Source organism: Epinephelus moara, chromosome 20 (assembly GCF_006386435.1).
Source record: "Epinephelus moara isolate mb chromosome 20, YSFRI_EMoa_1.0, whole genome shotgun sequence".
Lineage (NCBI taxonomy): Eukaryota > Metazoa > Chordata > Actinopteri > Perciformes > Serranidae > Epinephelus > Epinephelus moara.
This window is the reverse complement of record NC_065525.1, coordinates 23,288,742-23,309,694: the sequence shown is the minus strand read 5'-3', so window position 1 is coordinate 23,309,694 and position 20,953 is coordinate 23,288,742. Positions and strand designations below refer to the sequence as shown.

Genomic DNA, 20,953 nt, shown 5'->3' with positions numbered 1-20,953 from the left:
AGAGAAAACACTTCCCAAGGAAAGTGCTGACAGGAAAGTCTGTGGATCCTCCTCAGTAAGGGGGACACTCACTATCACAGGACATGCAGCACTGTCTCCGGACTGGGTGGTTACAGTTGGCCGGTGGACAGCGCTTCCTCTCACACTGGACAGAGCCCTCACGGCAAATACACTGTGCACATGGGTCTGATGCATCATCCCACGTCTCCCCATTCGATCGCTCTCGGCCCTCATATAGGCAGCCTGCGAGGGAAATAAGACATAAAGGAAACTATTTGACTAGAAAAACATCTGTGTCAAACTTTCTTTTGTTGCAACAGATGACAGAATCTGCTGGATCAAAATATGAAAAGTGCTTTGTCTTTAAGTTATCTTGGCAGGACTTAATGTACCTTCACAGGTCCGGCAGCACTGCTGTGTGATGGGGTGAGAGCATGGAGCGAATGTGCAGGGCTTGCGCTGACAGTGAACAGTCCCATTGGTGCAGGTGCATGATCGACAGCTGTCAGCTGGGTGGTAGAAACGCTCAGCGTGTCTGTAGGATCGTTGCTCGTACACACAGTCCAAAGGAGGAGCTGTCTGTAGGATCGTTGCTCGTACACACAGTCCAAAGGAGGAGCTGAGGGAATATGAGGGAAAACTATATCAACTATACAGTGTCATAACCTCTGCTGTGTTCGACCATCATGAGTAAATAAACAAACTCAATAGCAAATCATCACACAAATGAACATCATGTCAACCACAGAAGAGGTACGGCCGGTGAAATTAAAAAATATAGTATTTGTCTGAAGGGAAAATCTTCAAACTCTAAATTCTTGATAGCAAAAATCATAAGGGCCCATACTCCACCCAACACATTGCTGGACGGTCCACTCTCTCTGTGGGCCCCCCCACCTCAGTGATGCTTGACATATGTGCTCTTCTTTTCCTAATTCTTCTATGTCAAACAGTGGGGACTTGCATGTGTTTTTTATTTTTTAATTTTCATTCTGTAAATCTTTTAATCTGGAAAGCGTTTTGTGCTTCAGCTTGAAAAGTGCTAATTAAATTTTTTTTTTTTTTTTAATTATCAGCTTTTTAGGTGATTCTTCGCACAACACCAATTAGTCCAAACTGCATTCAAATAATTTTGGTACTTTCCAAATGGCTCACTAGCGAAGTGTAAATCTGTTCAGTTAAGTGTAAAAACCATAATGCTGGCGGCTTTGGGGACACTCGGCTCATTAGCAAAGCAGGAGGCTACAACCAGAGTCCATTAATAAACTGAGACAGCCCACTTCAGTTTCATCTCCTGTATCTGTGACACATGGGCTTCACCAGTGTTGTGCCCCTTTAGAAGACCAGCTGCGGCCATTCATTGCAATAGGAAACTGAACACGAGTACAGATTGTAACCATTTCCTTCGCCCCATAGTCACTGAAGTAAATATTGGACCCTATTTTAACAGTCCCAATCCTTCTAAACATTATTATACTGAAATGGCTTTTTTTTCTGACAGACAAATCAGGAGAAAATTAAATTTGTTCGAGACATGTCTCTGTTTTAGCAACATACTCTCGTGAGATCTGGCAACAACTGATGTGATGTTACACTCAGCTGATAACAGACATTAAGCTAGCAGATAGAAACAATCAACAAAATAAGGAATAAAGATTAAATTTGTGCTGTATATAGTGTTGTATTATTTCGAATCTGATTTCATCCATCCACATGACATTCTGTTTTCTAACGGGATTTAAGGCAGTCTTTTTGAGATGGGCATCGGAGATGTAGGTATCATGGGAAAGTGTGAGTCACACTGAATTCAAAAATTTGTGTGTCATGACTGTGTTCAGATTTCACTCAAAGCTTTTCGACAAAATTGTGGTAAAAGGATGCTAATGGATTTTACGCACCCAAATTGCCTCTATGAGCTGTGTGCCACGGCAAATACTGCAGCTCCAACCACTGTGAGGCCGATTAGGGTGAGAACATACAATTACCAACCTCCCATTGCTTTTAGAGGACACCTGTTTTTAACTTCACTGTGCTCCTCCTTCAACTTTCTAGCACAGCAGGCACACATCACAGTCACTGCTACAGACATCTCACATCCCTGTTTTATCTTTCTTGCACATCCTTACCAGGACACTGGGGGCAGCATTCTCCGGGCAGCACATTTGGGTTCGAGCACGGCAGCGGTGGACATCTCCTCATCAGACACTGGACATTCCCATTCTACAACAAACACAACACAGATTGAAATAAAAACCTGCTTCAAGAAGACCACAGGTGAACACTGCAGGAGTCAGGCTGTGATACTGATTATTCTTACGATGCAGCTGCATGTCCTGCATCTGTCAGTAGGATGAGGAAACTTCTCTCCATTGGGATACTCCTTCCCAGCATAGCTGCAGCCTGATGCAGAGGGATATTATGTAACTGTGAGATTTTGATTTGTTAAATTTGTTTAACTGATAGAAAATCCATGTTTTCTCACCGTTGCAGTTGTTCTGACAGCACGTTCCAGGTAGAGGAGCGTTACAGCGAGGATTAGGGCATTGCGGTTGGTGGCAGTCAATCCGGCCGCTCACACACCTACACTCCTCACACACACTCACAGGGTTAGGAAAAGCCTCTCCATCCACAAATACGTGGTTTTCAAAGGAGCAGTCTGGAAAAGATACAAACACACAGACACTATAGTGAGATGAGAATAAACTTATCCAAATTAATTGATTCATGACCAAATCTCTTTCTGAGGTTGTGTACCTGGACATTTAGGGCAGCACTCTCCAGCTGGTGTGTATGGGTTGGAGCAGTTGAGTAGAGGACAAGGTCTCCTCTCACACTCTACGCTGCCATGCTGAGGAGAAAGGAAGGCCGTATCAGCAGGTTTGAAGGTGAACAGTACTGTGTAGTGTGTGTGTGTGTGTGTGTGTGTGAACATCAGTGTACTCACCTGACAGGTGCAGATGTGGCATGAGTGGTCAGGAGTTGTAAACCTCTGGCCGTTGCTATAGATGCGATGGTTATAGGTGCAGCTTTCACACACTGCACAACAGGAGCCTAAGGAAAGGAAAGAGACAGTGAGGTTACACAGTCGTCAGCATATAAACAAAGTACGCGTTTTGGGTAGGTCTTCGTTTCCACTGGTTCCGACTAAAATGGGGTCAGCAGCATTTTCAAAGGTCTCCATTTTAGGGGTTCCAAAATGCCAGAATAGTGTCGACACCAGGTGTAAACATAGCAATAGTTATGCAGTTTAAAATGAAAACGTATTAATGTGAGTATAGCCTCAGATACACACACTCTTACCAGTGATCTTGGTGGGATGCAGGCACTCAGTGGGGCCACACTGTGTGTGTGTACACACCGTCTCTCCATTCACACAGGTGCAGCTGGAACAGGGACCCTCAGGGTGCCATTCGGAGCCTTCCTCATATTCCACCCCCTCCAACACACAGGCTATAATGAGAAAAGAGGAGCTTTCATACAGTATATTTATTGATGAGCTGCGCTTGCGTGTGTGTGTGTGTGTGTGTGTGTGTGTGTGCATCATTACCTTTACAGATTGGACAGCACAGATGTGGATCTATAATAGGGTTGGAGCATGGGACAGGAGGGCACTTCTCTTCACGGCAAATGACATTCCCACCCTGTAGCAGACATAAAGTATGAAAACATTATGATTACAGTGTGTTTCAGTTTATAGGAGCATACAGAACCATAACAGCTATTATGTGCCCACTGGGTGCTGTAAAAAAAATAGAGTCATACAGTGCTCTAAGAGCCAAAAGAGAGTGAAAACATTAGACTTTTTTTGAGATGTAAGACAAATGTATAACATCTCTTTGTAAATAAAGATAAAACACACTTGCCCCAAAGTTTTACCACTTTCTTCTAGAGCTGCAAAGGTTAATCGATTAGTTGTCAACTATTAAATTAACTGCCAACTAATTTCATAATTGGAATAATTGGTGAATTGGTATGAGTCATCTAATCTAAATAAGTAAAAAATCTCTCATATTTCCAGGTTTCTTTATTCTTCTTCGACAACAAGCTGAATATTTTTGGGTCTTGGATAAAACATGACATTTGAGGACATGATCTCAGGCTTTAGAAACACTGAAAAACATTTTTCTAACATTTTTTGAAGATTTTTTAGGGCTTTTTTGCCTTTAATTGATAGGACAGTTGTCATAACGTGAAAGGGGGAGAGAGAGGGGGGATGACATGCAGCAAAGGGCCGTAGGTTGGAATTGAAGCCATGACAAAGCCTTTTGTACATGGGGTACCCACTCGACCAGGTGAGCTAATGTTCATCCCTTCCTTGACATTTTATAGACCAAAAAACTAGCTGATAAAGCAAGAAAATAATACACAGATTGAACCATTATGAAAATAATGGTTAGATTCAGGCTTACTTTCCTCTTGAATATACTGTTCAGACTTGCCTTACACCTGCAATGCAGGCAGGGTCCGCTTCCAGGAGGCGCAAACGCTTTTCCATCAGCATACACCCTCCTGTCATACTCACATTCTGTGGGAACAAATACAAACCCTGGTTATGCTTGAATCTGACAAATGAAAGTCAAATTTGGAGGACGGCACGCAATCGGTCAAACAAACTTGACAAAGACATGAGAAAATTATGTCTTTTAGACACATTTATAGATATACTGACCAGCGCATGTGGGACAACACTCTCCTTTCCGCCTAGCTGGGTGGCTGCAGTGTAATGCGGGACATGATGAATCCATACGCTCACAAGACACTTCACCTGCCTAACAGGCACAAGAAGAGATTAGATGTGTCACTCTGTAACATTCAGTGGCTGTTAGATTACAAAGCTCAAACCTATAAACCAGAGCAAGAGTGATAAATCTAGCAGGCCAGAAAATCTTATTGCAGATACATCAGTATTGGTGTATGTCAGCCACTAAGTAACAAGAACCTGCAGTACAGAGAGGCAAAACTAGGTTTGAAGTTATTTAGAAACTCTTTATTACATAGTGTGTACATAAACTAAATTTTTCAGGACTTAAAAAGCAACTATATTTTCACACTTATTCCCATTTTCAAATCTAATCACATTTAGTTCTGAAAGTGCAATAGGCTTTAAGAGGTTTTCTTTGAACCCCTGAGTGTTTAAACATTTCTAACCCATCGTCTCGTCACATGAACATCATGTATCCATAAAAAACCAGACTGAACTCACAGAGCAGCGGCAGTGCAGGCAGGGGTCTCTCCTGGAGGGGAACTTCTGTCCATCCACATACACCTTAGAATCATATTCACAGTGCTCACACCTGCAGGTCACACACACACACACACACACACACACACACATGACATACACGTTTAAAACTTTTGGAAATGTTTCACTTACTCTGAGATGAATAAGGTGGATTGACGCAGGCTTGAAAGTGATGTGGATGATGTTAGGCAGGTTGGTTACCGTGGGCAACAGTCTCCAGGATGATGCACAGGGTTTCGACAATTCAAGGCAGGACAGAGAAGGGGTGAACAAACCAGATTTCCATTCTGCAGGAGAAAGACAGAGTAAAGATAAAAGTGATTCATACACACAAAAATTTAATTTAATAATGAATATGGTGATAAATGACGTACCACACATGAGCACTCCTGGCAACGGTCTCTAGTGGGGATCAGAGCTCCGTTAGGAAAGTCTTGACCATTTACACCACAGCCTACAAGACACAGAACACACACTATGTCTCTGCAGCTCACTGAAGCCACACACACACACTGCTACAGTGATTTGAAGAAACCCACCTTGACAGACTGGACAGCATGTATTGGGTGGAGGAGCAGCTGGGTTTTTACACGGGATGTTACATTGCTCCCTCTCACAGCGAACTTGACCCTCCTTGTGAGAGGACAGAAGGATATCAGTAAAGATGAAGTTGATAGAGAAGATAAAAGGTTAAACTGTCAGTCAGTATCCAACCCACCAGACAGTAGCAGACTTCACAGGGATTCTCCACCGACCTCCAGTTGGCTCCGTGATCATACTGGACACCAGAATGTACGCAGCCTGCAAACACATTTATACAGATTGCTTTACTGTTCTGGTGTTACTGGCAGTGAAGGGGTTAAATGTTGATGTAGCAGAACAAATATGAGAGAATAATGTCTCTTTCTGGAGGAACTTTCCATTTTCATGCAGATCCATCTTATCTGTCAGGTCTGACTAATGTCACCCCTTAACTGTGGAAGCACATTTGCACCCCCTGCTGTCTGGGAGAGATTTTCCTAGTCTGGCAACTCATAGGTGTACTTCACCAACATAATGAGTACTTGTAAATCAGTTAGTCATGTTACCTTGAATTCATGAAGAAAACATTGTTTTTCTTGCATGCTTTCAAGGAAAATGGCGAAGATATTGCTTTATAGATTAAAAAATATACCAGTGCTGCCATCTGCAAGTGGTCAGTGACAGGTTTTGTGGGTCAAGTATGAAGAAGTATGAAAACCTATATGCATCCTGTGCAATGGTCATATGGATTGATCTAAACAATTTTTACATAGTTTACTAGACACATTAAATGTTTTGTTTTACATTTATAAAGTTTGTTGCGTACAGATTTTTTTTGCTGTGTCCTTACCTCTGCATTGCTGGCAGCAGGGTTGGGGATTGCAGTCCCTGTTACCTTCCTGTTAGCAATGAAGGGACACAGAGGTGACAGAAAATGATAAATGGGAAGACCACAGCAATTTGTCAGGCTCAAGAAATGTCAAAATGGAAATACTCACCTTACACGAACACGTCTGACAGCCATCTATAGTGTAGGACACATTATGAACTTTGCCATCTGGTTCACACTCTGAAGATGAGACAGAGGTTTATACACATTTTTGAGATTGTGTGTCTGCATATGATAAAGCTGGAATGTATACTGATAGTTTAAGTTAGAAAAGAGGAAAGTGGAAATAAGTTTGAGCATTACAGCTGGTGCCTTCTTCACCTGGTCTCTACTCTAGGTCACAGGAGAACATCTGGCTCTGCTGTCTCTCCAGTGATGACAAAACAGTGTGGTTCTGATGTAATGTACATGTGCTCGCTCTCTCTCACACATACAAAGTTTTATGGGCCGTAACTGTAACCACAAGTGCCTGCAGCCTTCCAGCTGTTAAGGACTACCACCGGCAAGTCTATTAACACTGGAAGAGATTTACTGTAGGAGAAGCGGATCAGATCATGGCCCTAACAACTTCCCTGCATTCTGCGGCTGTTATTTTGGAGCCATTACGTTGTTTACAGTGCAGAACATACCGAACTCTGAAGAGCAACATCGCTTTGTTTCATCAAAGGCTTTCAGGAAGCTCATCAAATATTATTTTCGCTTAGCTTGGACATTTCAGCAGATAATTATTTTAATGACAACTCTCCAAAGGACAGAGACAATGTGTTTGTGTGTGAGAGAGGGCAATAATCACAGAGTGCGAGAGAGGCTAGTGAGGCTGCCTACTGTGCCAGCAGCCAACAGGCATTTCCTCTAGCAAGCCAAGCATGCATGAGATCAAAGTGTGTGTGGGAGTGTGAGTCTCCGAGTGTGTATCAACCGGGTACCATTGGGGTCTTCTGGCCTACATGCAGAAACAATTAAGAGGAGGATGGATGAAAAGACAGAGAGTGACAGAGAGAATAGTCAGAGGGGGTGAGAGAGGGGACAGAGGGCTGTTTGGGCACATGTGCGTTACACTGATGAAGAAAATGTGCACAATAGGCAGAACAGAAGTTTACATAACTCTGTGGGAGAGGGGAGAGAAAGAGACAAAGAGAGTCAGAGGATCCCTAATGAGGCCAGTCCAACATCAACTAAAGTCCCACTTGTTTGTTCCACTCCGTTATGACAAGCTGTTGTACTCAGTTACCTTAAATGCACAACCAGGAAATTGATGGCAGCTGTGTTACTATACAATGACAAGGTACTCTAAAACAGTGGATCCCAACTGGTCCGGCCACGGGTCCAGATTTCACCTTAGTCATTACTTCAAGGTCTACACTGTTTAATATATTCAGCATCATACTTGTGGTTGGCCTTGTCATTAAGCTAGTTTGCTGTCTCTATCAGGTAGCTGTCCATCAGTCTCACTCCACAGCAGGAAATGGCACTTCAAAATAAAAGCTTTGTGCCAGAAATTCACTGTACTTAAAAATAAAGTGTGTTTTTTGCAAACTCTACATGTTCGCAAGTCCGCAACCCACCAGTTGGGAACCACTGCTCTAAAACATACACTGGAATTAAAACATTGGAAAATCATGTGACTCTAACAGGATGATGCTTTAAACCTGCATTAACAGACTTTTTGGACACTTGGGGGCAGTACAACGAGCTGTAAAACACAACAGTGACAAATTATTCCCTTATAAAGTTGATATGGTGAATGTCATATTTCTGCCCACCTGAAGAATGTGAGTCCACCATTCACTCTCTTTTAGCTCCAATTTTAGTCATGACAATATCCTAAGGGAAACTTCTAGCTCTTATACAGCTACTTGCTTAACTATGTTCACCAGCTAGTTTAAAGAAAGTTTTTTTTCCTTTTTTTGCCAGACACAGCTTACTGCTGCAAAGTTAATGAGAGTGGTAAAAAGGAAACAAAGCAGGAAAGCTGATGGCCATAAAACCAAACCAATGCTCTGTGGGTTCATCACTAACAGTGACACTCCTCACAATAAAAGTATGCATTTGATTGAACATCAGTATATGAATATTGACTACAGCAGCTTTAGAGTCAAGTTTCTTTTACAGACCTCTGGTGGGATCTAGCTCAGAAGAAAGTTTTGGTTTTATTTGTTCAGATTTTGAGATTTCCATCTCTGTATTCATATTCTCCGAATACATTCAAGGTTAATGGAATTTTGTATTTTGCCTACAGCCTAGAAAAATGCACTAAAAAACGTAACAATATCTGTTTACACACACAATGTCTCCACTGCTCATATTAAACAGAACCTTACTGTCAACAGTTTTTAGTGCACGTCTTTCAACCAAAAAATAGTTCAAGTAATAGCTCCAACCAACTCATGACAGTGTGGTCTGTGGAACATCCAGACTAATGTTACTGAACTCATTCATTCATTTCATTTTCCGTAGCTGCTTATCCTGTTGGGGGTCACGGGTGTGCTGGAGCCTATTGTAGCTGACACTGGGCAAGAGGCGGGGTACACCCTGGACAGGTCGCTGGACTATCACACATAGAGACAGACAACCATTCACACTCACATTCACACCTATGGGTAATCTAGCCTGCATGCCTTTGGATTTTCGGAGGAAGCCGGAGTACCCACAGAAAGCCCCTCCTGCGACGGGGAGAACATGCTAACTTCGCACAGAAGGGCTACCCCATCCCGAAGAGGAACCGTCTTGCTGTGAGGCCACAATGCTAACCACTGCACCACCATGCCGCCTGTTACTTGCTGAACTGATGATTTCGAAATGGAATTTATTCACCACAAATAAAATTGAAGTCAAATTCAAACTACAGAAATAGAATATTTTGCAAATCTGCGTGTGGGGGTGGGGGTTAGCCATATCACCCTATATCAAGGAGATACAAGGACGATACAGAGTGAGTCAAAATGTAAATGTGATGGGACAGGTGGATAATCTTGTAATGAGGTAAAAACAGATTTCAAAGCACATTTTGCTAATATAACATTGATAATTGAGTCTTTGTCCTATTTTACTCCAGTATCAGTCCTCTCAACAGTCATCATTATGATGAAGTGCTTTCTGTTTCTCTGAGCTCACAGAGACGATGCAGGTACCGAATGATGGTCCGTTCTCTTCTCACTGTTGTGAAAAGCTGTATAAAATACTCTATTCCTCCATTTTTCTGGGAAACGATCCAGTGTTTACCAGCCATGGCATATTACGTGGTTTCCAGTTGTTGCATCTCGCCACTCTGTGAAACAGGAACCACAATTGCGCATATGGCAGACAGCCTCGGGGTACACGTGGCAGCGGGCCTGATTGCAGAGGTTAGGGCAGCTGATAGGCGCAGAGCCAAGGGGACAGCCGCTGAACCAGTGGAGCTTGAAGCAAAACCTACGGACAGTGTTTCAAGGGGAAATGGACCACATAGGTTGAAATGCCAAAAACAATTTACAAAATATTGAATTACTATTCATGATATGACTATAGCCCTGTAAAGCCAGCTGGTATATTTCTAGTTCTGTTTGCACTACAAGATTTTGGTTTCAAAAACCTCCTCTGAGATTTGCCTGAGCTTAGTAATTGGATGCTGAAGCTTTGAGGAGAGGTTTAGTTGATAATGTGACAAGCTAACTCTGGAACACAGATTTACAGCCACGTTGTGGGTGCAACGTTGGAGTCATGTGACCATGGTGTAGTTCATTTATAGCCTAACGTTATCTTTTTAATCCTGTCGACTGCATTTACACTTTGAAAATCATAAAAGTGGTATTCGTTTGTGAAGATTACCTTGCTGAACAAAACATGTATAAGTATCATAATCTTGGGTTTGCCTCAGAGCTTGTTTGACAGAATAATCCAATATCTCATTGGCTTTTTGTCAGAGGACCCAGGGAGATGTTAACCTCTGTGTTGGCCTACAAATAATTTGTCATCCCTGCACCATTCTATGACAGCATAGCAAATGGTTTGTTTGTCCAATCAGGTTAAGGGAAGGCTTATGTTGATGCATAAGGTCCAAAGCAGAAAACACACTGAGCCGAGTCATTCTCCAACGAGCATCCAACAATATATTATGGTCTGGCTTTGCGAGGCATTTCTCACTTTCTTCTTGTAATTCTGATACCTGTGATCTGTTGTGTTTGGAAGCCATACGTTGCTCTTATTTTGAGTAGCTGCTGTAACATTATCATCGCTTTCTGGCTTAATTTGTCTCATCCATTCCTGCTGTAGTAGACTATTCAGAGCACTGCTTTTGTCTGGATCAAAGGTCATCCAGTCCTGTCTGGCCCAGTGTTGGGGCAGGGAGGAGATTGGAGGGCAGGTACGGGTGATACGGTTTAAAGCTTGGTCACTGGATGACATCAACTGCTGCTGGGTGTGGAAGTAGAACCGCAGGTAGTGCGGCCCATTGAAGAACCAGTTGCAACTGTCCTTGTCGTAACCATCCATTCGAAAGCCAAATGCGTCAAACCCGCTGCGATCCAAACCAAATGGATCAAACCCGTAGATGCTGTAGCCTTTGTCACCGAAGAGCTTGGACATTATCTTGTCTTTGTGTGACTTATCACTCTCCTCCTCTTCATCTGTCTCGTTATGCTTTTTCTTTTTCACATTCTCAAACATGCCATCTTTACGCATGCCAAACCAGGTGACATTAGATCGGTTAAACCCATAGCGGTTGAAACCAGATACATCATATCCATCCATATCAATAAAGTCCCGGTTAAAGCCATCTTTGCCATAGCCCCACTTGTCCCAACCGCTCCGGTCATAGCCATTACGATCATATCCGTGCTGGTCAAAACCACTGCTGTCAAAGCCTCCAATGACAAAACTATTGGAGTGTGAGTTGTGTTTGTCCAAGCTACGCTTCTTAAATTTCGGACTTCCTCTTGGGTGTGTTTGTAATAATGTTATATTACAAGGTGCACCAATGGTTATGGGCACATATACAATACACATCTGCTGCTGGGAAGACATCACATCATCAGGGGTAACATCAAAAGGCTTTATCTTCACATGCCTCTGTCTGGCGGGGTAAAGGATGCTGCTCTGAGCCTTATCGTCCCTGGAATTTTGTCTTTTTGATCCATGCTGGTGTTTATCTTGCCATTGTGCCCACAGCTTGTCCATGAATGCCATGTGAGACAGGTATAATGGGTCGTAAGCAGCCAGAGGGGAAGCCATGTGACCCCCTACCCAAAGCCTAAAGAGGCCAGAAAAGGTTTGCAGAGACCGGGAAAACACCTGGAAGTCTGCCTGATTTACAGTCCTCTGCAGGGTCACTGCATCTGGCAGCCACACCTAAAGAAATCATCGGAAATAAGTTAGACAAACCTGATACCTGTTATACAGCTCAAAACACTGCAATGTATGCAAAGTACAGTGAGGTGGGCTGTTGAATGAATAAAAGCTGTAAGACAAACCGAGGAGTTGAAACTGCGTCTGAGACAAGGCGACCAGTGGAAACGGGAAGTCAAGCCCTGGAAAGGGTGATGTGGGACGCAGCTGGAGCCGGGCTCACCATCTCTTCCAAACAATCCAGCCTGCCACGCAGCCGAGGACTTCATTGACCCAGAGTCCACTGTCCACTCAAAATATGGAAGCGCCAGTCTGCATGATGACACTGACTGCAGCTCACGCTCTACTAATCGTAGGAAGTAACGGTGCCATGGGAGGAAGAAGGTATGATCACTGGCCAGAGGGGAGAACTCAGCTCTCAGTAGCGCAAAGCCCTTCCACACAGCTAAATCCACATGTGAACACACAAACAAAGACACAGGTAAACCCATAATGATGATACAAATGTATATTTTATATTTTAAAAAGGTAAGGAACAAAAACATTTAGATTCACAGTCTTACCTGGCTTGGCATAGACTTTCCTGATAGCCCGCTGGTACAACTTCCTCTCTCTCTGTGTAAGGTCTCTTATCTCTTTACGCTGGGTCAGATGTCTGCACACACAGTCAACGCTGCCATTATGTGTGCATGTGCACTCTTCACAGCCTTGCCTGAACCATTCCCCATATCTCCACAGCTTTTGTTGAAGGAAGCAACCACAACCTCCACCACAACTTACGTCAGTACACTTCGCTCCGGTGGAGAAGCTCATTACTTGCGCCTCTCCAGCTTGGTCATTCAACAAAGCTTGGCACTGTGTTAGGGTGAGGTAATCACAGGTATAATTGAAATCAGGGTCCCTGCGGCAGTCTACACTTTGAAGGTTTCCTTTAAGATCTTTCATCTCAGTGCGGTTGGAGTCTATATTGCTGTAAAACATTTCATCCTCCAAATTATTGTGGTCATATCCCCAGAGAGTCCTGTTCACAGAGGAGATGTTGTATCCATGTAAGGTGTAATTCTGGTGGCCAGAGGGAAGATCCTGCCGCTGTTTGCGGAGGCAGCACGCACCCAACATGCACTGGTCCCTACAGGCATTAAAGGAAGGGAAGTTGTTGCTGCTGTTTCCAGTGCAGTAGAGGAAATCCTCACAGAGGCCAGAGGTAGGATTAAAGGCCCAGCGGTGTTGAAATGGCCGCATCCCTTCACAGTTGGTCTCTGGTTTGGGTACCCAACATGCCTAGAAGTGTGGAGGGGGGACACAGGGCCTCTTACCCAGCCTTAAACCCCACTGCAATGCCCACAGCCAGAATTGACAAAGGACTAAAGTAAAGCAAAGCACTGCTATTGGGCTCACCCAATGCAGCAGGCCAAGCAACATTCTACAGCTAAACCGTGAACACACAACAATCACAAGCGTGATCTAAAAACTAGATCAGCTATCAAAAGAATGACTTGACATTTTGAGAAACACACTTATTCACTTTCTTGCCGAGAGTTAGATGAGGGGTTTGGCACCACTCTGGCATCTGTCTGTGAAATATGATGTCCCCACTAGGAGACGTAAAACAAGGAAACAACTAGCCTCACTCCGTCACAAATGAGACTGGTATTGATCTTATCTAACTTAAAACAAAGTGTATTTCCCAAAATGTCTACCTCACTACAGTGGTGTAAAATTACAAGGCAAGTGCAAACAAAATAACTGAAAAGAAAATGCTACAACTATAAGAAAGTAGTACAAAAACTACAGTAACACAACACTTAACAGAAGAGGGTTTCAAACCTTCATTTTCATTTGTGATTGTGACCCACCTCAAGCATTTCAAAAGTTCTGGAGACCTGCCGGGTGACCAAAGACACAATAAATCTATAAAAGTAAAATAATGAAACACTTACAGTAGACACATGCTCAACATAACAAGAAGCATGTTATCTACGTCCTGTTAGCAGCGCTGTGATGCTAGACTTAAGCATAGCAGGGCCTTGAGCTAAGTGCACATCAGGCTAACAGATGTTAGCATGCTATCATGCTCACAATGAAAGCTGACATGCTTATGTTTAATGGCATAATGTTTAACACACTCTCAATCATGATTAGCACTAAACAAAACATAGCCAAGGAAAATATTTTGTCATAAACCACAGTATTGGAAAAATTGAGATTTTGCAATGATGGCGCTGGATAAAAGGTTTAGAGATCACCAGTGCTATTACAATCCATCATCTGGGCACCATAAATGTCTGTGTAAACTTTGATATCAATTCACTCAGTAGCTGCTGAGATATTTGGGCCGCAGTGGTGCGCTGACATTGACATCTCTGGACATTGCTGCTAGCATGGCTAAAAAACACCCAGGGACTGACACATACATTTTCACAACATCAGCAACATGAACATTTTGTTGTTTCGTAACACTTTATGAATTTACTCCACTAATCCTGGTACAAAAATACCTGTCTCAGCAGTCTCTGACACACTGGTCCCTTGGTGTTGGGAGGACAGGAGCAGTGAAACCCAGCGGGGTCAGAGGTCAAGACGAAACATACGCCTCCATTTTGACAGGGGTTAGACAGACAAGGGTCTGGGAGAGGGGCGGCCATCTGCAAGCTAGCTACTTAACACCGGTTGAATGTGTGTTAGTGTAAGGTTGAGGAAAATATGTTGCACAGGTTTTATTGTGTGTTTTTGTAAATGTGTGAAAAAGATAAACAGAGAAAGGGAATGAAGGAGAGAAAGAGAGCTGGCAGAATCTGAGTCGTCTTTACCTTTGGTGTTAGCTTGGCATGTGACCTTTCCAGATGCACACGTACACACAGTGTTGAGGTCAATCTGCCAGTGCTGACCATCCTCCACTTCACGCCCCTCCCATATGCATCGCTGCCTCACACACTCACATCCCTCCAGGTACTGTAAGCGTGACTGCAGGTCTGCGTTCTGTAGAGAAACAAAAATGTCGCATCACTTGATATTCTTGTTTTATCACAGACGGTCATATAATCTAAGTGCAACACGTACCTGAGTTTTGACCATATCCAGCATGCGAGCCAGCTCGTCCACCCTCCTCTCCAGCTTCTTCAGCCTGTCATCCTGCTGTGCCTGAGAAACAGACCTCACCCCTTGAGGAGGTCCTGGAGGCCCCAGCACCACACCTCTCTGCAGCTGGTCACTCTGGACGTCCTGGGGATAATGGCTGGTTTGGTCCTTTGCCCCGCGGCTTGTCTGAGGTTTACTGGGGGACGCATCCTGCTGGAACTTTCGACTGCTGTCAGTCCGAGAATCTGAGCTATGGGCTTCTGCGGACTGAGACAGAGGCAGAGAATCTGGATGGAGAAAGCAGCAGTCGGTGAGAAACAGATTCCTGGGTATTCTTAAATGAACAAAGGAACAAATTTGTAGCCTAAACAAACATCCTCGAAAAATGCTGTCAAAATGAAGACCCACACTGAGGCATAATAAATAAACTGTTTGGGGGACTTTCTGCCTGAGGGCCAAAAGATATGATCTGAAGGGTCCCACTGCGGAGCTTTAGGAGTATCCGCCTGTTTGGGATTCTAGCTAGGGTTGCCAAATATCAGTTGTTTAATAGTTTACACAACTGGTTATGACAAGAGTTCTCAAAATATAATAAATTGCTGGGGGTAGTAATAAAGTGAAAGAATGGCGCAAAAGGAAATGAGAAGGGAATGACACCACAGTCTCTGACACACTGTTAACTCTGCAGTATCTGTTTTCCACCATACAAACTAATATATGGCTGCACATGTACATGCACAGTGTGTGTATGTAAGCATGCACACACATATATAGTATCCGGAATAAAGGAAATCAATCACAGCTCTCCGGTGAGCTTTGAAATGTTTACTATGAAAGGCGTCTCTCTAGGGTCAGTGGGTATTTTTGGCACTCTCCGTATACATTTATCCTCATTCTTAACTCAAATGGACTGAGATACTCCAAACAAAGACAGTGATTTAGACTCAGTTATGACATCTTTCTTTACCTGTAGCATTGTCACAGAGCCAGGGCCGCCTTAGATATGCTTTCATTGAGATCTCAGCCTTCTTCAAGTAACCCTGCATTCACAAGAAAACACAGAAACGCTCATATATTAGATTTTACTGTATGTACTGAATGCACATTGAATAAAGGCAAAATAATTGCATACATTTTGTATATAATGTAGTCCTTAACTTCCCTGTACTGTTGCAGTCAGTATGTCGGCATGTACATGTACACAATATGTGCGAGAAACTCACACTATATTTGCTGCCTTTCTTCCCTGGTGTGCTGGCAAGAGTGACAACAGCATCTTGAGGCAGTTCCAGGTTGATTCTCTCCTCACTTCTTAACGATAAAACCACAGCTTCCTGACAGTCGACAAAAAATGCCAGCCTGTCAGTTTCCAGGCTGACTGCCAACTGTGTCCACTCCTCCCTGGAGAAGGGGTTTCTCCTGGGGTAGTGAAAGCTGGCAAGGCCCTGAGCTCCTCCTCCAGCCTGGTAGTCCAAACGCAGAGTTTTATTGAGGGTGGAGGAGACGATCTGGAGAATGGTTGAGGACGCAGAGGAGACAGAAAAAAGAGTGGCACTGGAGCCCGATGCTTGATGCCCCACTAAATGCACCCCCATGCCTCCCTGAAGGTTGGAGGACAAGAAGTGGGAATATTCACGAGGAAGAGTCAGGTACGGCGCTCTGGGACGTATTTTGTACACCACACCGCCTAGACTCTGCATTCTGGCCACGCCGCTTACATGGTGGGACATGTTTAGAGCTGCCAATAGGTCGATCACTAAGAGAAGGAGATAAAACAGACTTGTAGCAAACATGCATACACATCATTCACATGCTGCATTAGGTCATGCTCTGTCAGATGGAGGATGACACTGTGGTTTCTGGCTTGTGATGGTTGTGAGTCTGTGTGAGAGGTCTCAGAATGAAGCCATTCATCAGCCGGGCACACATGGCTGCCTAACTGACCTCAAACACAACAAGAGATGACCAGCAGAGGACAGTCAGTCTTATTAGTCTGCCTTTCAATTAATGGTAACTTTTATAAAAAAAATAACATATTTGATTAAAATGTCATTGTATCTTTACGCACTTATATATTGCTTTGTATTGGATTTTTTTCTACTGATGCTTCCTGTTTGCACTATCCCTTTGCTGCTGTAATGTTGCAATTTCCCCGCTGTGGGAAGAATAAAGGATTCATATCGTATCGTATCACATCGTATCGTATCGTATCGTATCGTATCGTATCGTATCGTAACGTATATTATCTTATCTTGTCTTCCTCTTCTGTTTACTTGTCTTTGCTGTGAACACTGTCACTGGCAGCAAGGCAGTGAATAATATCTTTTAGAGACTCCCAGATCTGATTTTTTGCTTTTGTTCACCCACAATCGATTATCTCAAATGCACCTGGTGTTCTTGCTAGTGCCAGGAGCACCAAGAAGAGTACTGGGAGCATCTGAAATGCTCCTCTCAGTGCTCCCGGCAGTCAGACTAACATGACTTTTTCACACGGTTTTGTGTCTCATGTTCTACTGTCAGGATATTGTGACAGTTTCAGCAAATATGACAAGGTTATTTTTGCAAAAGTTACCAAGTGCAGCTTTAATGCAATAAAACATCTGAAATAACTCTTTAAATCTGAAAATACATCAAAAATCTTAAACTGAGAGTTACGTGACAATTTATTTTGGTTTATTGGACAAATTTGCAATGGAAAATAGCAAAGAACATATAGCCTACACCATTAATGTTGAGTACTTGAATTTAAATATTACTATAGTATAGCTAACAGAATTTGATGCATGGTTATAGATTTAATCATGTAGAGTAGCTGAGGTGATCTGCACCACAGCAACAGCAATAAAGGGGATAAAATTAATAATCAGTAATTCAATACAAGAATATATGATAACATTTAACACTGCAAAATGATCAGTATACAGTCTACTTTTGACACTTAACAATATGTTGCTGGAAACACTTAAGTTTTACATCTTAGGTTTACTTTTATTTAAAGTAAAGGGTCTAGTAGGCAATAATATCAAAATGTCTCTCAATAATGCCAAATCAAAATAAAAAAAAAGTAAAATGAACAAAACTGAAATGACATTAAACTAGAAATGTAAACTAAATAACCAGTTACCAATGAGCACACTTTTATAAACTCACCATTCTCCTGATTGGGACCGGGGTGCCCCTGCACAAACAGCGCACAGACCCACAGCAAATGTATCCCCAGCAGCATGAGCGTCCTAAATTTGCCGGTCTCCATTCTCCAGATGGAAAACAGTGGAAAGATTGGCTTAAAATCTAAACACTTGATGCAAACGGCATTGCACTCGTCGTCTTTTTAACCCTAATATAGTGACACGGACCTCGGACAGCACGTTCAAGATCCCCCTGTTTCCCCTGCGAGTAGAACCTTTCCCAAAGAGCGCGCAGGCGAAACATGAAACATGAAACATCTGGATGCAGGCAGGGCGTCACTTCTCTGCAGTCACACATTTAGTTTCCCCCCTGGGGCCGTATCTACAACACACTTTCACTCCATGATCACAAAGGCGAAGAGTTTGATGATATCCTTTGCTCAAGAGGCGTGTTATTTCTAATGAGAGAGAGACAGAGAGAGAAGGACACGCATGCAGAAAAGTTCAGGTGTGCAGTGCGCATGAGGTCACCGGCTCTTGTCTCTGTCTCGTCCAGTTTCCAGTCCCATGTGGATAGATGTGGGAGAAGTCTTTTCTTCCCTTGTTTTCCTTCATTTTGTTAAGGAAAAAAAAAGCATCTCCCCACCCAGCACTGCTCAGTGGTGTTGATTCCCCAAGACCCCCGTTTTGGTAATCAGCTAAAACCTGGTCTGGAGACTGGAGGGGAGCCATACTGGAGCATCCAAAAGTAAGTGTGTGTGTGTGTGTGTGTGTGTGTGTGTGTGTGTGTGTGTGTGTGTGTGTGTGTGTGCGCGCAGAGAGAGAGAAGGCGGGGGTAAACACAAGTAGTCATGTTTCACTGCTTTGGAAACGGTCCCACTGTGCATCCCACTGAGCTCCCCCCACCTCTGTCTCCACAACTCCTGGCTTTTCCCTCATGTTGTTGTCCTTCTCTTTTCTACTGTGTTTATTATTCCAGAGTTTTTTATGTGTGCACCCTTGTAAGCAATATCTCTGAGACTACACAGACAAAGCTACACAGAAAAACAGTATCTCCCCCTGTGATTGGAGAGTCCCTCATCACTCTGCAGACTGTTTTCTGCACAGGTTGAGATTATATCTGTTAAAGGAGATGAAGGCTTAATGGAAACATATATGTGAACACATGATTCTAGCTCAGCACTTCCCACCCCTCGGTCCACATACCAAATGAAACCTCATCCGTGACTCATGCCAGTTAGTCTGTAATAATCACAATTAAAATGTTTTCTCACAGGACTTGCTGTCTTTGCTTCGGTGGGTTTTCAACATACACTCAATCCTTCTGGATGGCCTGGCACTCCCAGGCTCAGAGGGCTGATTAGACACAGTGATAAAGCAGCAGAGACTCAACAAATGCAGCAAATGTTTGTTAAGAGTTTTTAATGTAGAATAAATCCTTATAAAGGAGGTAATTTAGTGTTAAGTTTTCACAATTCAGAAATGCCTCTCAAAGGAACTTTAACAGGAACAAAATGTTGCTTTCACACCCACTTAAAACCCAGTGGGCCTTCCCCTGGTGTGGAAGACGTAGATTAGTGTTACACCCAGGCTACTTTGGATCAGTGTGCAGGACAAATTCAGTTTAAGTTGCTACACCTGCTAACATGCTCATAATGACATGCATAACATTTACCAGTCAGCATCCAGCCAGCTAGCATTTTAGTTTAGTAACTAATTAACACTTAACACAAAGCTGAGGCTGATGAGAATGTAAGTTTTGCAGGTATTTAGTCGTAAACAAAGGTATAAGACATTTTTAAATTTTGACCCAGTAGTGGCACTAGATGAAAAGTCATCACCAAAATCACCAGAGTTATTACAGGCTCATTCATCCTGAAGGGAACATGAGTGTGTGAACCATATGTTATGCCCATCCATCCAGCAGTTGTCAAGACATTTCACTCAAAACCACAAATGTAAACCTCAAGACAGAGCTTGAGTGGGTAATGAGTGGATGGGAAAAGTGGGGGAATCCTCAGAGTCATAAGGATTCATCCTGTGGGCGCCACATATGTCTTTGCAGAATGCTATGTTAATCTATCAAATAGTACTTGAGACAAACAGCTGGTGCTGGCGACAGAGACTGCTGAACGGAGAAGTTTGTGTGGATTTAGTAGACCAAACATGTCAGCATAATTTTTGTGCCGCTCGCATCTGGTTTGTCATGTGGATTCCCATTAAGAGGGTAAAATAACCTTCAGGGAATATTTAGAGAATGATCCCTAAAGGTTATCTAAAATGTTTTAAAAAGTAACCTTCAGGAAAGTTCCCTAAAGTTTGTCTAAAATGTTTTTTAAAAATAACCTTCAGAGAACATTCCCTAACAATTATTCAAAAGGTTTAAAAAAAAAAAAAAAAAAAAAAAAAACTTCAGGGAATGTTTAGGGAATGTTCCCTAAATGTTATCTTAAATGTTTTGTTTTTTTAAATAACCTTCAGGGAATGTTTAGGGAACATTTCCTAAAGGTTATCTTAAATGTTTTTAAAAATAACCTTCAAGGAACCTTTAGGGAACTTTCCCTAAGGGTTATTCAAAAGTTGTTGTTGTTTTTAAATACCTTTAGGGAACCTTTAAGGAACATTCCCTAAAGGTTATCAAAAATGTTTTCAAAAATAAACTTAAGGGAATCTTAAGGGAACGTTCCGTAAAGGTGATTTAAATTAAAAAACAAAACAAAAAACAAAACCTTAAGTTTATCTAAAAGGTTTTTAAAAACAAAAACCTTCAAG

The 20,953-nt window shown here is 42.7% G+C and overlaps 2 protein-coding genes across 2 annotated transcripts in view; both read right to left on the bottom strand.

Moving 5' to 3' along the window:
- The window catches only part of kcp (kielin cysteine rich BMP regulator), a 32,372-nt gene extending 13,519 nt beyond the window's left edge, over positions 1–18,853 (bottom strand). The window contains exons 1-23 of the mRNA XM_050073542.1: positions 18,204–18,853; positions 16,277–16,809; positions 16,021–16,093; positions 15,036–15,340; positions 14,786–14,954; positions 6,763–6,833; positions 6,615–6,663; positions 5,961–6,043; positions 5,782–5,875; positions 5,617–5,696; positions 5,444–5,529; positions 5,204–5,294; positions 4,670–4,769; positions 4,440–4,525; positions 3,548–3,641; positions 3,301–3,450; positions 2,945–3,051; positions 2,755–2,848; positions 2,483–2,656; positions 2,318–2,400; positions 2,127–2,220; positions 393–575; positions 73–243 (exon numbers count right to left, since the gene is read on the bottom strand). Coding sequence (XP_049929499.1) covers positions 73–243; positions 393–575; positions 2,127–2,220; positions 2,318–2,400; positions 2,483–2,656; positions 2,755–2,848; positions 2,945–3,051; positions 3,301–3,450; positions 3,548–3,641; positions 4,440–4,525; positions 4,670–4,769; positions 5,204–5,294; positions 5,444–5,529; positions 5,617–5,696; positions 5,782–5,875; positions 5,961–6,043; positions 6,615–6,663; positions 6,763–6,833; positions 14,786–14,954; positions 15,036–15,340; positions 16,021–16,093; positions 16,277–16,809; positions 18,204–18,306 — 3,073 coding nt within the window. The 5' untranslated portion in view covers positions 18,307–18,853. The remainder of the gene's footprint in view (positions 1–72; positions 244–392; positions 576–2,126; positions 2,221–2,317; positions 2,401–2,482; positions 2,657–2,754; positions 2,849–2,944; positions 3,052–3,300; positions 3,451–3,547; positions 3,642–4,439; positions 4,526–4,669; positions 4,770–5,203; positions 5,295–5,443; positions 5,530–5,616; positions 5,697–5,781; positions 5,876–5,960; positions 6,044–6,614; positions 6,664–6,762; positions 6,834–14,785; positions 14,955–15,035; positions 15,341–16,020; positions 16,094–16,276; positions 16,810–18,203) is intronic.
- On the bottom strand, positions 6,856–14,455 carry LOC126408146 (uncharacterized). The gene is made up of 4 exons (XM_050073543.1): positions 12,539–14,455; positions 12,101–12,420; positions 10,798–11,978; positions 6,856–10,064 (listed from the first exon to the last, which is right to left on the bottom strand). Exons 1-4 carry the CDS (start codon positions 13,215–13,217, stop codon positions 9,872–9,874), a joined length of 2,373 nt encoding a protein of 790 aa, XP_049929500.1. The 5' UTR covers positions 13,218–14,455; the 3' UTR covers positions 6,856–9,871.
- Positions 18,854–20,953: the final 2,100 nt, after the last annotated feature.